Source organism: Cinclus cinclus, chromosome 6, assembly GCF_963662255.1.
Source record: "Cinclus cinclus chromosome 6, bCinCin1.1, whole genome shotgun sequence".
Lineage (NCBI taxonomy): Eukaryota > Metazoa > Chordata > Aves > Passeriformes > Cinclidae > Cinclus > Cinclus cinclus.
The window spans coordinates 13,722,324-13,737,534 of record NC_085051.1 but is presented as its reverse complement, the minus strand read 5'-3'; the positions used below and the strand labels follow the sequence as shown (position 1 = coordinate 13,737,534).

Genomic DNA, 15,211 nt, shown 5'->3' with positions numbered 1-15,211 from the left:
TTTTTATCATTCTGTATTGTATTATTATTTTTTCATGATGGTCTTGTTAAACATATACCTTATTTTCCCCTGTAATTCTTCTGTTGTTTTTTGAAAGTGCATTATGTTTAAGCTGCTGTGCAACTGCATTTTGGGGACAGTGAAAAACTGTTAAATCAGAGTAGAATTTTTAAATTAAAACCATTCCTCTGGGGTTATTCCTTCTTCTTCATTAATTTTAATTGGAAAAATGAATTCTAATTTGTCAAGACTTAAATTGTATTTTTAATTTTCATCAACATAAATGGATTAGTGAGGCAGTGTCATATATGGGAAGTGTCATATATTTTGCAGAGACTGGATTAAAAGATGATTAAATGCTGAAGTAGGGGACCTGGTCTATAAGAGGCGAGGCAAATTGACTCAAACTGAGATGATTAAGTTTTCTTGCTAAAGGATGGCCAGGAATTTAAGGGGCTTGCTGTATGTTGTTATTGTATCTTGGACCTGAGGTTACATATAAAATCTAGAAAGGTGGAGTTTATGCCAGATATGCAAGATATAAATGCAATGGGCCCTCCAAGTTATTTGTATTACTTGCTTGCAAGCTGCGTTTAAGCCCTGGTCCCAGATGGAAAAATATGCTTTCCCCAACACCAAACCACCTATACAAGCTATTGGACAGGTAATTGTTCAGGTTATAACTGAGGAAGAGCCGTGGTGACAAATACTTTGTCCTCTGTTGAGCTGCTAAAATCACAGACTCTGTTCTCATGATAACTCCTCAGAATTATTCTGTTCTCTCTTGGTTTCAGATGTGGATTACAGTGGTAGCAGCAACCATGTTTGGTGTGGCTTGTATACCATTTTTGGTATTTCTGATATATGGCTTTGGTGACTGGGAAAAGGAAAATCATGCATTGTTAATTGTTTGTTTTGTTGTGTTTTCTTTTCTGATGTGACTGTATTGCTACTTGTTATTTGCTAAATTGCGTTGTTAGTGATTTTTGAAAATGCCACCTGTGGTTTTAATTTCATTTGGTGCTCGTGTCAAGCTCGGCTGCTGAAGCTTCTCTTCACACAGATTTTATTTTGCCCATCCATTTATCCTTTCAATTCCTCATCTGTACTGAGTACTGGCTGTACTGAGTTCTTACTTGTTGAACAGGTTCTTCTGGTAGGATTGGCCTCACTTATGCTTTAAATGGATATCTGAGCTAGTTATCAGGATTTCTGGAATCTTAGGATGACTCAGAAATTACACATTTCTACCAACTATCTGCCATGAATTGCACCATTTTACTTAAAAGGTATTTTAATAATTCAGAGTGTGCTATGAATCATATTTTGGGCAGATTCAAAGATACAGCATTAAGTTAGTGAAAGATCTAACAGCAGTCTAGACTCAGTTTGATTTTAAATAAAAAGCCTGTTATTGCCAAGTGCTGATTCCCGTCCTTTTCTCCCCAGTACTGACTCTTTCACAGATTTGTGGCCAAGTCTCTAAATTTGGCACAGTTTAGTTTCACTGCATAGGCCTTGTCTTCTCTCTTACCGCACTCCTTGTTCTATCTTGGGTCTCTCTTAGGTTTGCAGACAATTTGGCAGGTTTCTCCTTCCTGATGCATAGACAAATACCAATCATCAGATGTCACTGCTTGAGAAAGACCTGAAATCAAAATAACAGGAGTGGTGCGAAGGAACTTGCAGACACATGGGAAACATTTGACTAACTTGTCGTTCATTTGCAAGCTGTGAATTTTCAATATAAAAAGGCCAAACGGAATGTTTGAAACAATGAGCTTTAGACTGTCTGGTTTTGTTTGCTTTCTAGGCAAAATTCATCTATGTCCAACCAACAAATAAACCAAAGGCCTTCAAGCATGGTCAGTGAAACGTCCACTGCGGCAACTACGTCTGCTGTTGATACAAAACCTGGCTCTAAGGTAAAGGAAAAAGCTATTTTTTCAGTTTGTTGATCATAACTTCACTAATTTAAAATGCAGTATTCTTACACTGATTTCAATAGGGCTGTGGATTTAGCCTAGAGGTCTGGTAAGATCTGAGAGAAGAAGCAGTGTCTTCTACCCAGACACAAATCTTTTAAAAGCACTCTCACAGCTCTTTAAGAAACGCTGTATATCCACATTATAGCATTGAATGGTAACTTCTAACACAATGATTATTATGGCATAGGATTGAGATTCTTCCAAATGGAAGTAAATATATGTAATATTAATATTTTAGCAAGTGTTTTGGTGGTTCACTATATATGGAAAGAAGTAATGCATGATACCAGGAATTTGCAGTTCTTATTTTTCATGAAATCTTACTGCCTTTCTTCCTCTTAGTAAGAATTAAATCCATTTCTGCCATTGCTGCAGTGCACAGCAGTGCAGACACCAAGTTCACGCACATAATGTTTAATAATAGAAAAGTCCATTCCTTGTCATTGATAAAGGACCTGTGTCTGTTATTGAACAAAATATAATAAAGTGCTGTACTTGAAGTGTCACCATGTCTTTTAGTACTTCTTTGACCTTACAATAAATTACAGAACAGTGAGAATGGTAGTGGGTGGATAAAAAGGGATAAAGCAATATTGAAAGAATTAGCACGGATAATTTTCTAAACTTTCTCTGCAGTTCTTAAACTTCTCAGTTGCTTTTTATTTAAATGCAAAAGTTGGCAGTCTCTTATGTAACCGAGTTTAAGAAATTAGTTCACTGAATTGATTGCAAAGATATTTTTTTCAGTTGAGTATTTAAAATGTTTTAATAATGCTTTGAAGTGCTTGGGTATAGGAGATGATGCAATTCCATGAGAAGCTAAAAAATATTATTTTAAAAATTATTTTTTAAAACCCTAAGTGCATAAGTTATTGGACCAACACACAGATGGTAGTGTATCAAATCTCAGGAATACATTAATCTTTAAAGTGCTAGATGAAATTACCACTGCAAACAGTATGCTTAGTAGGTTAGTTGAATTAGTTGAAACACTTCTTTTTCATATTTGAACAGTTGAGCTTACCAAAGTATTTGCTAAGTTCATTTGTTTTTACCATGTTTATCCTCCTTACTCTGATTTTTTTTTTTAAGCCTGCGTCAGAGGCAGAAAGCTCATTTCCCCCCGCTTTAAACCAGCAAATTTACTGGGGACCTGATACGGTGCTTTGAGCTGGGGAATTCTCCCAGTGACACAGTTAACTTTCACTTAGGCAGCATCACACTTTGCCAAAAAGTGTGTGTCCTCTGACCCCTGCTCCTGCTGCTTCCCTTTGTCATGTGCTTGCACTGATCTAGTCAGAGATCAAAAATAGGGACTGGATTCCACTCCCAGGCCACCCACATGCTGGAGGCTAATTCACTGGGCATGTCAGAACCACACTGCTGAATGGGAGGGTAATGCTTTTTTCTTCACAACTTTGAGAATATCCAGAATCACCTCCCAAGACTTTGGTTGGTTTGGTTTCGGTCTTTCTTTCTATTCTATTTGCAGTACTGTGTAAGGGTGGCTATGAATGCTTCTGGCAGGCTCCCAGGTGTGGATTTTTAGAGCACATGACAGCTTTAGACTTAGAATAAAGCTCTGACAGAGGCTTTGCCAGTTCTTTGCCTCTCCATCAAGTTTGTTTTTATAAAGTCTATTCTACTTGGGGTCATCTTAATAAATACTGGAGTTTTAATTAAGATGACCCAACATCTTTCTTACATATCCTTTGTTTCATCACTGGATGTGTTAACAGGCTTGAAATCACTTCTCTTGTTTTGTAGAGTCAGAAGATCTGTTGAATTCCTTCACAGTCCAACACAAAAATTATTTCAAGTGAACTAGCAATGAGAAAAAAGGCTATAAAATAAATAACCTATGTCCTTCGCTTGGAGGTTGACTTTTGGCAGGTTTGGAGTAGATTTTAAGGTCCCTGCATCTATTTCTAAACGTTTTCTTCCACGAATTCCATAATCATTCTTTCAAAGAGCAAGATGCAGACATGAAGCACAGTCACGAAGACAGAGACTTGTTCATGTTCTCTACTTTGCCATGGCTAAATTTTTTTTTAATTTTTTTTTTTTTTTTTTTGTCAAATGCTTCTATAATTTAATCTTGCAAATGCCATCACGGAATGGTGTATGCATAGTGTTGGAATCTTGCCCAAATTAAAACTATTTTTTCCTATAGAGCTGTGCACATCTGGGGGCCAGTATTTTGATGCAGGTGCTAAGTCATCTGAAGACTTTGGATCAGTTCAGTCTTATCCTACTCTTTAACATTTGAGAGGTGTGGGCTGAGGGAACAAAAAAGAAAAGGGCATTTTGATAAACTGCAATCGTTCTCTGTCCCAAAGTTCTGCTTGTTCATAGCCCATTCAATTGCATGATTCACCATATTAAAAGCCATTTATATTGATTAATAATTAAGGTTATGGATTTATATTGATTAATAATTAAGGTTATGGAGGAATAAGGGTCTGTATCAGTTTGACAGTAAGGTATATTTGGAATTTAGTCTGTTAAAACATCTGGTGGTGTGAATGAAAGTTTGTAAATGTTACTGTGCCACACAGGACTTGGGCCAAGTCAAAAATGAAAGGATAGTAGGGAATGTATTTACTGTCTACATTTTGAGAGCATGTTTTGGATGGATTCCACATAACAGAAGTCATTGAATTGTTGATGATGCTGGTAGTTGTTGGTATTTCTCTGAGATAAGCTGGTGAGGAATGCAAGTAAAAAAAGAAGGATTTTATCCTTTTCTTAGAGATATTGAAAGGATTCATAAGTTCATTTCTAACTGAAACAGATTTTTTGAGTTCAATGTTTTTTACTTAAGTGGCTTCTTATGGGCTGATTTTTTTAAGAATTCCTTCTAGGTTGAAAGTTCCATATTTTATTTTGCATATGTATTTGCAAATTTTGACCAAAACACAGTCTTCCTGTTTACTATTTAAAAAAATCTGTTCCAAATAAAAGTCTGTCTATACTTTTCTTATCAGTCCAGTTTAAAAGAAAGAAAAAAAATACATCATTGAATTAGCAACTTTCCTCCTCAGCTACAAGCTACTGTAAGAAAGAAAATGAGGCAGTGATGAAAAAGGATTTGAAAATTTTGGCTCTTGACATTTTTGAGTTTTGTTGCAAAAACTTAGCAGTCATTCACAATCAAGTCAGAATAACAAATGTGCTGAAGTCAAAAGTGACTTTTGTGTCTTCAGTCATACAGATAGCTGTGCTGAACTGCATTTTTAAACTCACGACAATGATATCAGAATAGTTTAAGTTAGGAAAAGACAACTGGAGTGCAGAGAATTAGTTTTAAAATATACCTTTTATTTTAAACCAATTTCTTAGTCTAGCCAGTGGAAGCAAGGCATGACATGCAGTATCTGCTATGCTTTATTTTATTCCAGAGGAGAGTGAGATGATCAGTACTGAAGATTATGAGAATCTGAATTACATAAATTATCATAAAATGATAATTTTCTTTTCCATTATGGGTATTGGATTGACATATAATACACAGCCTTTGGAAAAATTTTTCTGCTTCTATACCATAGAAATTGTTTGGTGTTTTGACCAAGTACAAAGATGATTTTTCTACATTGTCGTCTGCATTTTTTAAAAAATAAGGTTAGAGAATGTGCTTGATTAAAAGATCTGATTTAAAAAAACCACCAAATTTAAATGCTGCTATAAGGCTAGATCTGCTATGCTTCAACTGCTCCTCAGTTCCTCCACTCTTCCAAAGATCTGTGTGAGAGAAGCTTTAGGAAACTAAATTCTATACATTTTGTAAATTGATTTCTGCCCCAAAGCATAAATAAAATAGAAACGAAATAAAAATAGATGTTTGACTTTCAGGGCTTTAACAAATTTAGGCCTCGTTATTTTTCGTCACCATTTCTTGGTAGCTGTTGCATCTTAACATTCGGCAACAATCTTAAAAACTCAACTGTATGGTTTGCTTCTCATTTTCTTTCTGAAAAGCCCATCTATGGCTGTGTTTGCCCAAAACCAGTGCTCTGCAGCCTGTTAGCTGAGTGCCTTAGCACAGAGACACAGCCTGGGAGATTTCAGCAATACCATCCTCACCTGACTTGTGCTGTGAGCTGGTTTTTGCCAGCTGGATGGCAGGGGCACCTCCTCAGAAAGCTGTTTTACAACCTGCTCTGCTTGGTTTGTGCCAACAGCCCTGGACAGGTGGACAAGTGTGGGCTTTTTCCTCAGGTGACCACCTGTGGTGCCCTGGGGTGCTGGTGGGTCTTGTGCAGGCTCTCTCTGAGCTGTCTGGGGAGGTGGCACTGCTGGGGAAATCCTGTCCTTTGACAGCTCCTCACAACTGCTCAATCTACCTCACTGTTTCATATGCTATAACAACAAAAAAGAAGTGCATTTTCTTCATACTGATTGTAGCTACTATTTTAACCCTTCATTAGGACAGGAAATTTAGTGCAGATCGGTGAAGTCTGGCCTTCATCAATCAAATGAACAGAATCCATTTTAAGTTATGATATTTTGTTAGAGTTATTACATTCTATGCTGTCTTCTAGTCCAGGTGTTGCTTGACTGGCAGGAGCAGTACACCGAGATACTTTCCTGATATTATTCCCTTGTGTGTGATGAATAGAATTGTTTCTAGAGCTGCTTGTTTGATTGCAGCCCACAGAGCATCTGCACCCTTACAAGCTCAGAGATTAAAAAGAAAGACTCTGGACAGCTCTTTTCTTGGAGAAGTTGGCAGCAACTCTAAGAGTAGTCTGTCTTGAAGCAATTGGAGGAGCAAACTGGAAAAGATCAGGCAAATTACTCATTGAGTGATTCTTGCTTTTTCACGGGTGGATGGGCCTTGCTTGTTTGTTTTAGAAATAGTTTTGTCCATGTGAGTCAAAACTGAGGTTTCATTAAGACACAAATCATTACCTGGTCCTTGTGGTTTACACTGATGGCTCTGTAGGTTTCTTCCCTGGTAGTGTCACTGTATTTTCCTTTTGTTTGCAGGGCCAGAGTCCAAGCATTTTATTGTGTTTTCAATGTTTGAAATGTTTGCATTTAAACAGGAAAGAAAAATTAAAATCCACCAAGAAAAAAACAAAACCACAAAACAAAACAAAAAAAACCAAACAGAAAATAACCCCAAAATTCCAAACAAAGAACAGCAAAAGTAGGATTCATCTGCTCAAAATCCTGTGCTTGTAAGACATTTGTGCAATATTGTCCAGAGAGACTTACATGCAGCTCTCCAAAATAATTCCCAGGCACATGAAAATTTCCACAGTTCTGCCTCTGTGCCTTGACACACCAGTGCTGCTGCTCTTCAGCGGGAGCTGGCACACCATCCTGATGAAAGTGGAAGTTTGACTTTGTTGTAAATATCATTGCCTGTTTACTTGCCCTTGAAAATGCCATGGATACTTTGTTGGTGTGTAATGAAGTATAAATTATTGCAGTGAGAGTATTTGTAGTATGAAATGAATCTCAGTACAGTTTAGAAACCACTGCTACATGATACTTCTTTACAGGTTGTGAAGACTGGAAACAAAGTTCACAGCTTTGGGAAGAGGGATCAAGCCATCAGGAGGAATCCCAATGTTCCTGTGATAGTAAGAGGCTGGCTGCACAAACAGGTATGCATGTGGTCACCTGTTTCTGCTCATATACTTCAGAGCAATCATCAAGGAAGGGCCAGTGCCAGAAGCTCAAGTGTTGGTGACACAGGGCAGTGTTGGGGACTTCCACAGACTTCCATAATGAGGAATTCATGCTCAGCAAGTGTGCAAACCAAGGTTTGCAAATGGGTTTGATTCAAAAGAGGAAAGTGACAAATGGACGTCACCATCACAGCTCAATGTTGAGGCTGTAACTTGGTTATCTAAACCTGATTATTTTCCCTGGTTTGTCCTGCTGGCTTGTTGTCAGGCTGGTCTTTGACTCCCTCAGAACACAGTCAATCTGAGGCTGACTGTAAAGACCTTATTCTATCCATTTGATTGTGCCCTTCTACCCTGATCAAAGGCTTAATTCCAGTTCCCTATGCCTTTTTGTTCTCCAGAAGCAGGAGGGAGAAAATTATGGGAAATGAGGACCTACTCACCACACATGGCTGTCACAAAGACCAATAAAGACTGGATTATACAATTTCATCCAGTGAACAGAATTCTACAGCTGCTATGTCTTGAAGTCTTAAGCTGACAGAAACACATCTTTGAGTGTAATAAGTAAATAAAGCTGTTTGTTATATGAGAATAATTCCCCTTCTGCTCATTTGGCAGCCTGTGTTTTGCCAGATTATCACCATAGATCCAGCAGGTAGATTTAGGGGTGGGCAGGAGAGGGCTGAAATCTGAGGTTTACAGTTATGGTTTTACATGGACAGGAAAGCAAAATAGCTAACATCTGTCTGCTTCTTCCTGAGCAGAGAGGTGTAATTCTGCTGTGTTCTGCTCTCAGCTCTGTTGGCATCCACTACCCAAGTCCATTAGTTTCCAGGAGAGAATCAGAACTCAGACACAGAATGTGTTTCCAGCCTTGTAGCATAAAAATGGGAGGGGAAGAAAGTCCTTCCATACTTAATTTGATGGTAGAAAGGAGGAAGCAAATAGGATATACAACATTGCTCCAGCTATTTGCTTCTGTCCCCTAACCTTTGCTTGTGAGCCCTTAAAACCTAAAGGTGCTTTTTATGCTGTTGGTCTCATCTACCCAAGCTGAAAAAGTTGTACTTGCCTAGGTTATAGTCTGGCAATTTTAAAAGCTACAGAAGTTAATTCCAATGCAAATATTACTCATTTTGACAAGGTTATATATATCTATATCTATATGTATCTCCACAGGCATATTATATTATACTTCATTAAAATTTGCACATTATGCATCCTGTTTTATTTCCTAAGGAATATTTGATTAAATTACATTTTAGGCATGGGTAACATATGGTGATTGAATTATAGGATATCATTGCCTGAAATGTGAGGTCATACTTCACAGTTGTGTAGTGATTTTCATTTTGGTCTGCAGGCAGTCTTTGTTGGAGTTTCTGCCATCCAGAAACACACTTTGTTTCCTTATGCAGATAAATCTGAGCAGATAAAATAAGCATTGGTTGTGTACAAGGTTAATCTGAAAGCTGTTTGGGATGAGGGTTTAATTACTTAATGAAAATCAGCAGTTTGAATATTCTGCCCTCATTATCTTATAGCAGGATGTTTTGCCTCTTATCTTTAGCACACAATATTTTGCAAAGATATAAACCTTTGTACTTAGCAGTCATATTTAGGTAAACTACTCACTGGATCAACACTGTGTTTAACTTTTCTTAAATGGAGAGTGTTCCTCATTTCTTGCGTTTCAGGATAGCTCTGGAATGCGATTATGGAAGAGACGATGGTTTGTGCTTGCTGATTATTGCTTGTTTTACTACAAAGGTGAGTAGATACTAGCTGTTTTGAGTTAGTCTGAGCAGTTCACCTGTACAAATCACGGTGAATGCGTGAACCAACTGAACTCTTCAGATAAAGTTAGTTGCTCTGAGATGAACAGTGAAACAATTGGTTGGCCAGACATCTTAAATGTGCAGCAAATTATAGGCCAGAGTAGGGGAAGCAAAGGATGCTGTATGATAGTTTTTCACATAATTTCTTCTTGGTGCATGCCACAGTTTACATTGCCGAACATCTGACTGGAATAAATAAGATTTATCCCATCTCTGGTCTGCGTTCTGGTACCTACTTGCTTGCACTTGGGCATATGAGTTTTTTGAGAATGCACTATGGCCAGATCAGGGCATTGGTTCAATTTAATCCAAGGGATAAAGTAAGAGTAAGAACTTCTGAATCCAGTAACTCTACCAAAAAAAAAGTTAGATGTGATCTTAATCTTATGCAATACCTAGTTTGGTCTATTTTCAAGTTTTGAATACTTCATGTGCTTCAATTTTTGGAAAGCGTAACAGAATATCAGACTTGGAATTCATATTTCTAGACGCTGCATCTCTGCTGTTGATCACTTGGAGCCAGCAGTAAGAGAGGTTTCCTAATGCTAGCAGTTTGCCTAGATGTACAGTGCTAAATGGAAGGTCCATCATGTTTTGCAGCCTGTCGCTGTTCATTTAGCACAATAAGCTTTATTCTTGAAGAGTATTCTTCTGGCTGATGCTAAAAAGCGACATCCACCACCCCCTGCCCCCCCCCCCCCCCCCCCCCAGAAAAAAGAAAAAACCTCAATAAAAACCCAATCTGGTTAAGAAAACAAACTCCAATCTTTTTTGTTTAAAACTAAAACATTTTCCTGCATGTATTATTGGTGTTGAGTCATGTCAGAAGGCACTTCAGGAAAGGTCCCATCCCAGTGCCTGGTGAAAGCAGGGTCAGGACAGGAGTCAGCCCAGGTTGTTCAGGGTTTAGTCAAGTCAGGCGCTGAAGAGCTCCAAGGATGGAGATGGCACAACTTCTTCCTTGGCCTGTTCCCCTGCTGCTCCGTCCTTGGGAAAATGCTTTTCCTTATATTCAGTCTGAACCACTGTCATTTCTACTTAATGCTTGTTTTCTCTGTGTCTGTAAAGGAGAATATATTGTTAGCCCACTGAACAGCGCAGGGAATTAAATTCTATTTTTTTTATTCCACAGACAGCAGAGAAGAGTCTGTTCTGGGGAGCATCCCATTGCCTAGTTATGTAATATCTCCAGTTGGACCTGAAGATCGTATAAATCGCAAATTTTCTTTTAAGGTACATTTGCAAAGCTTACCAGCTAATCATTGTTTATTTACATTAGCAAAGCTGCTGATGTAAACAAGAACATCATCTGTTTTCCTATTTTTCCTGTTACTAGTTTTTAAAAGCAGACAGGTTTATTGACTGCCTGTTCAAATGTGACATAGCACTTTTTTTTTTTTTGCGTATGAGTTGACATTGATGTCTGTTACTCCATAAGTGTCCTTAGAGCTTAATGAAGTGTTTCTGAGTAAAGAGCCTGTTTCTAGAATCAGAAATTAGTATTGACAAATAGTTCCAGTTCTGTTTACAAATTGGAAGAAAAATTGTCTTATTTACTTTGTATTGGAGTACTTGATATCATAATGGATTGATGTCTCTTTGGTTTTGTTGTGTTTTTTTTAAAAAGAAAAGAATCGACTCAGATCTCACAGTTAGAAAATGACAGCATTTAGCCGTCTTAAGTGTTGTGGGCTTTTTAAAGGAAAAAGTACTCTTGTTTGATACAGTTTGTGGGTGGTTTTGTGTTTTTTCTTTTTCTAAAAATAAATATACTTGTATATTTTAAAGTTCTAGTCTTTGTTATAAAAGCCCACAGATATGAAATAAAATATATATTGCTTGATAGCACAAAAATCTCACTCCAAATGATTGTCAAAACTGCAGCACTTAGGCCAAGTTCAGAAGCTACCATGCCTGTGGCAGATTTAAATTCAGAGAAAAACAAGCTCTTCTATCAAGTAAATCAGCTATATACTTTAAAAGTAATTTACAAATCAGGTTTTGATCAGGCATACTTTAGGAAGTCTAGAAGGACTCGCTGTTTAAATATTTTCTGTGCTGAAATTATGAAGAACATCTGACTTTCTCTTGCATTTTGATTTTTTTGAGGTGCCTTTTATTACTTTCAGTTCTATGTTCAAGTTTGGTTTGAAATTTGTTAAGCAAATATTAACTTGGGAAATGTGTTTAAAAAAGATCCAGTGCACTTTGTGGAAATGTTTATTGTACTTTTTCAAATGCATTGAGCGTGAGTTATCAGGATAAAGCTACAAAGAAGTCTTTGTTTAAGAAAAACACTTCACCTCCAATATTTACTGAGTGTGATTCATAAAGCCCTCCTTTTCTAGAGCCTTTTCCTAGGTGGAAGCATGTACTGAAAGAGGGGAACTCAGTGTATTCTTCTGAGGTTCCCTGCTTATTATTTTATTCAGATGGTGTTTACACATGCTCTTAAGTCACCAAGTGGAGTGGAATCCATAGTTTGTTCATGGTTAAAGCTTTCCAAAAGCAAATGCAGACTTCTCCTGTTCCTTTTAGAATATCATACCTATATGAGCTCTGTCAGGTATTTAATCTGAGCCTTTTTCTGAAAATATCATGAGCCGGTAACCTGAAACTTTCACCACAGGGTCATTACTAAAAGGTTGATATAGATAGAAATAGGATGTTGATAGCAAAAGAAAGTTCATGCTAGAAAACTCAGTAAAAAAAAAAAAAAAAAAATGCACATTTTGTGTATCGGTTTGTCAGGCCAGTTTTAACTCTGTTTTAGGTGTTTGATTCACTGCAGGCTGGATGCTCTGGTTTGATTTTATTTAGACCCAGCTCCAAGGGCAGCAGGAAGGTTTTGTATGGTTCCTGTGGTACAGACTCTGTCCAGCACCGATGTGCAGTGGTCACAAAGTTGGCCATGGGCACCCCACAGCAGGAGCACGCCCGTGCTGGCATCCATCACTCAGCAGCCATTACCTTTATCTCATCTCTTCAGAACACCTCGAGCCCCAGAGCGCAGATGGACATTCTGTCTCGCAGCCAGAAATAGAACACACAGGCAGATTAAGCCCAAAATAAAGATAAGACTTTTTTTGTGTGTGTTTAAGACCTGAACGAGTGGGGGAATGCATCATGGCACTTTTTACATTTGGCTTGTTCTTTATTGAGATTGTTGTAAATCTTCTGTTACAACGGAGAGATTGGCTCCCACTTGAAGTGGCAATGAGTTTGGAAACTAGGGAAACAGCAAAACTGGAAAAAAATTCAACTCTTTTGTTTGCAAATCTAGAGGGAAGAAATGTGCTAAGCAAATATATGGATACTTTTTGCATATGATTTGGTTAGAAAGAGGCTTGTAAAGTACATGCTCACTGGAGTCTCTTAAACTCTGCAAAGTGTTAAAATGGGTGCTGTAGGATTTCTCAAAATCCATTTCTTTTTGTCACCTCCTGAGGTCCAGCTTAAGTTCTTGTGTCTTTTTGTGTGTTTAACAATTACAGGCCTGCAGAACTGCATATAGGCTTTTGAAATGCAATCAAACCCCTACTTTGAAATGTAACAGTATGTGCATTCATTTTTTTTTTTTTTTTTTTTTTTGTTTAGGAACTGTACTTTTAGGTCTCTATCTCTGTTAAAATTTTTGACACCTGGGATTTTGTTGCTTCCTTTATTTGTGCTAGGCAAAGTGCTGTGACTAGCTGGAAGCCACTATCACTAAGCTGTGTGTGAGCATAGAACTTTGGGTTCCTTTCTGCATATTTAGTTCAGCAGCTCAAGATGTTTGGTTAATCTAATAGCTGCATTTTAAAATTATAATATTTTTGTTGTGCCAACATGAGCCTGTGGAGAGGCTTACAGTTGGCATGTGAGCCAGAGGGGGTTAATGAATAAGGATTATTTCTGAAAGGTGTTCTATCAAGGCCATTGGTATGGAGCCGAGAAGAGGAGAAGGTAAGCGGTAAAGAAAACCTGCAGCTGAGAAAAGTATTTTTAGAAAAGTTTTGTGGAAAACAGAGGTGGTGATGGTTTTTACACCAGCGAACATTATGTTGGTCTGTTGTAACCAATGAACAAAGTGTAAAGTCTGCAGAGTGTATAAAAGGCAGCTAGCTGCTGTCACCAATGGGATATTGTCCTTCTGAAATGTAGTGTGTCTATTTGCATGTCGCACCCACCCCGACAGCGGCATGAGTGAGCACAAATTCAGTGTTCAGATTTTAATATGAAAAGGCTCACAAAACAATAATATATAGCTGGAAACACTTCCTGTGATTAACAGAGAAATGACTGTACTTTGCAGTAATACAATAGTTTTGGACAGGAATAGTATCAGTTTATGGAGGTTCATGTCATCACAGTCTCTTCAGAGGCCTTGTCGACCTCAAACATGGAAATTGGTCTTACTAAAGGAAGCATTTGTTCATTGCTTGGACTACTGAGACCAGGACAAACTGCCTGTCTGTTTCTTTGAACTCACTGGTTTTCCTTAAAAAAAAATAAAAATTAACATAGTCGATGTCATATCTTTTATATTCTCTGAATCAGTGTTGCATCCTTAGGCTCCCGTATTGCTCTGGGTCTGGGGAGTCAGGTGAAGAAATGCCAAGGGCTGTGAATTTGAGAGCTGTTTTTGAAATTGGAAGAGGGGATGGTTTGAGCTTCTAGAAATCCTCAAAAAGCTCAGTATTATTTAAGGGTGAAAGACGAGTTAGGTTGTAGTGGGCTGTTGTTGAGTTTGTAGTGAAGGCTCAGAGTATTATTTCAATTTTTGCTTAGAAAGGATTCATAAATATCAAAATTCAGGAGAAGGAAGAATTTTCTGTATATTATAGCTTATTGACAGAACTAACTTGGAAAGATTACAGTTATTAGAAAACTGTTCCCTTTGTTCTGTGAATGGTAGCTTTTTTCTCAGGCATTTTGAACAAGTGGAGGTGAACATAACAGCCGTGGGCATTACTTTTAGTATAGTCTTTTGTTAAGGTTTTTATTTAATGTGTGGAGCTGCTTTTTTTTTTTTTAATATGAATCTTTTAATGATTTTAACTTGTTTAATTTTTTGTCCTTGTCTTGTCCTGTTGATATGCTCTTGGGGTTTACTGTCCATTTCTCCTACTGTGCACTATGGGAGAGAGGCTGCTTTTCTTCTCAATCTATCCGCATTAAGGCATCTGAATGCATGAATAGGTACCAGTATTATTTTTTCCCTGTTGTGTGTATGGTGTACATGTGAGCATATGCTGTGTTTTAGGCTTTTTAGTATGCTCTAGCCATCCTAATAGCTTTGGCTTAAAAAAATAAAATCCCAAACCTAAAAGGCCTGCTAGCTTCTGTCTGCCAGCAGGGACAGCTACAGGAGATTGTCACAAAGTGGCTTTCTTGCACATAAAACACACTACTAATAAATAACTGAAATAAATTTGGATTTTCCTTTAACCAGTGTTATATACTATAATCTTCAGGATACTGTGTTTGTTGATAATTGCACACCATCTCCACTATCCCTTCTGAAGCTGGGAATGTTTATGGCTGTGGGAGCTTCAGTCTCTCAAGAGAGAGTGGTCCAACAGAGTTTGCATTTTGATACTGTTTTCACCGGCAGCCTCTTAGGCAATGCTTGCAGCTGTGTTCAAAGAGAAACCTAAAACACAAGTGGGTTGTGTTGATCAGGGTGTACAGGTCAATTAAGACAACTGTTAAATTCATTTCTTGGTGTGGTATGCAGTCTCTGCAGATAGTTACCCAAAAT

The 15,211-nt window shown here is 37.8% G+C and overlaps 1 protein-coding gene across 1 annotated transcript in view; it reads left to right on the top strand.

The window, feature by feature from the left end:
- PLEKHA7 (pleckstrin homology domain containing A7) overlaps positions 1–15,211 on the top strand; it is a 135,246-nt gene that overhangs the window by 90,145 nt on the left and 29,890 nt on the right. Inside the window, exons 5-8 of the mRNA XM_062495350.1 lie at positions 1,814–1,925; positions 7,499–7,603; positions 9,328–9,400; positions 10,601–10,701. Of these exons, the coding sequence (XP_062351334.1) occupies positions 1,814–1,925; positions 7,499–7,603; positions 9,328–9,400; positions 10,601–10,701 (391 nt within the window). The remainder of the gene's footprint in view (positions 1–1,813; positions 1,926–7,498; positions 7,604–9,327; positions 9,401–10,600; positions 10,702–15,211) is intronic.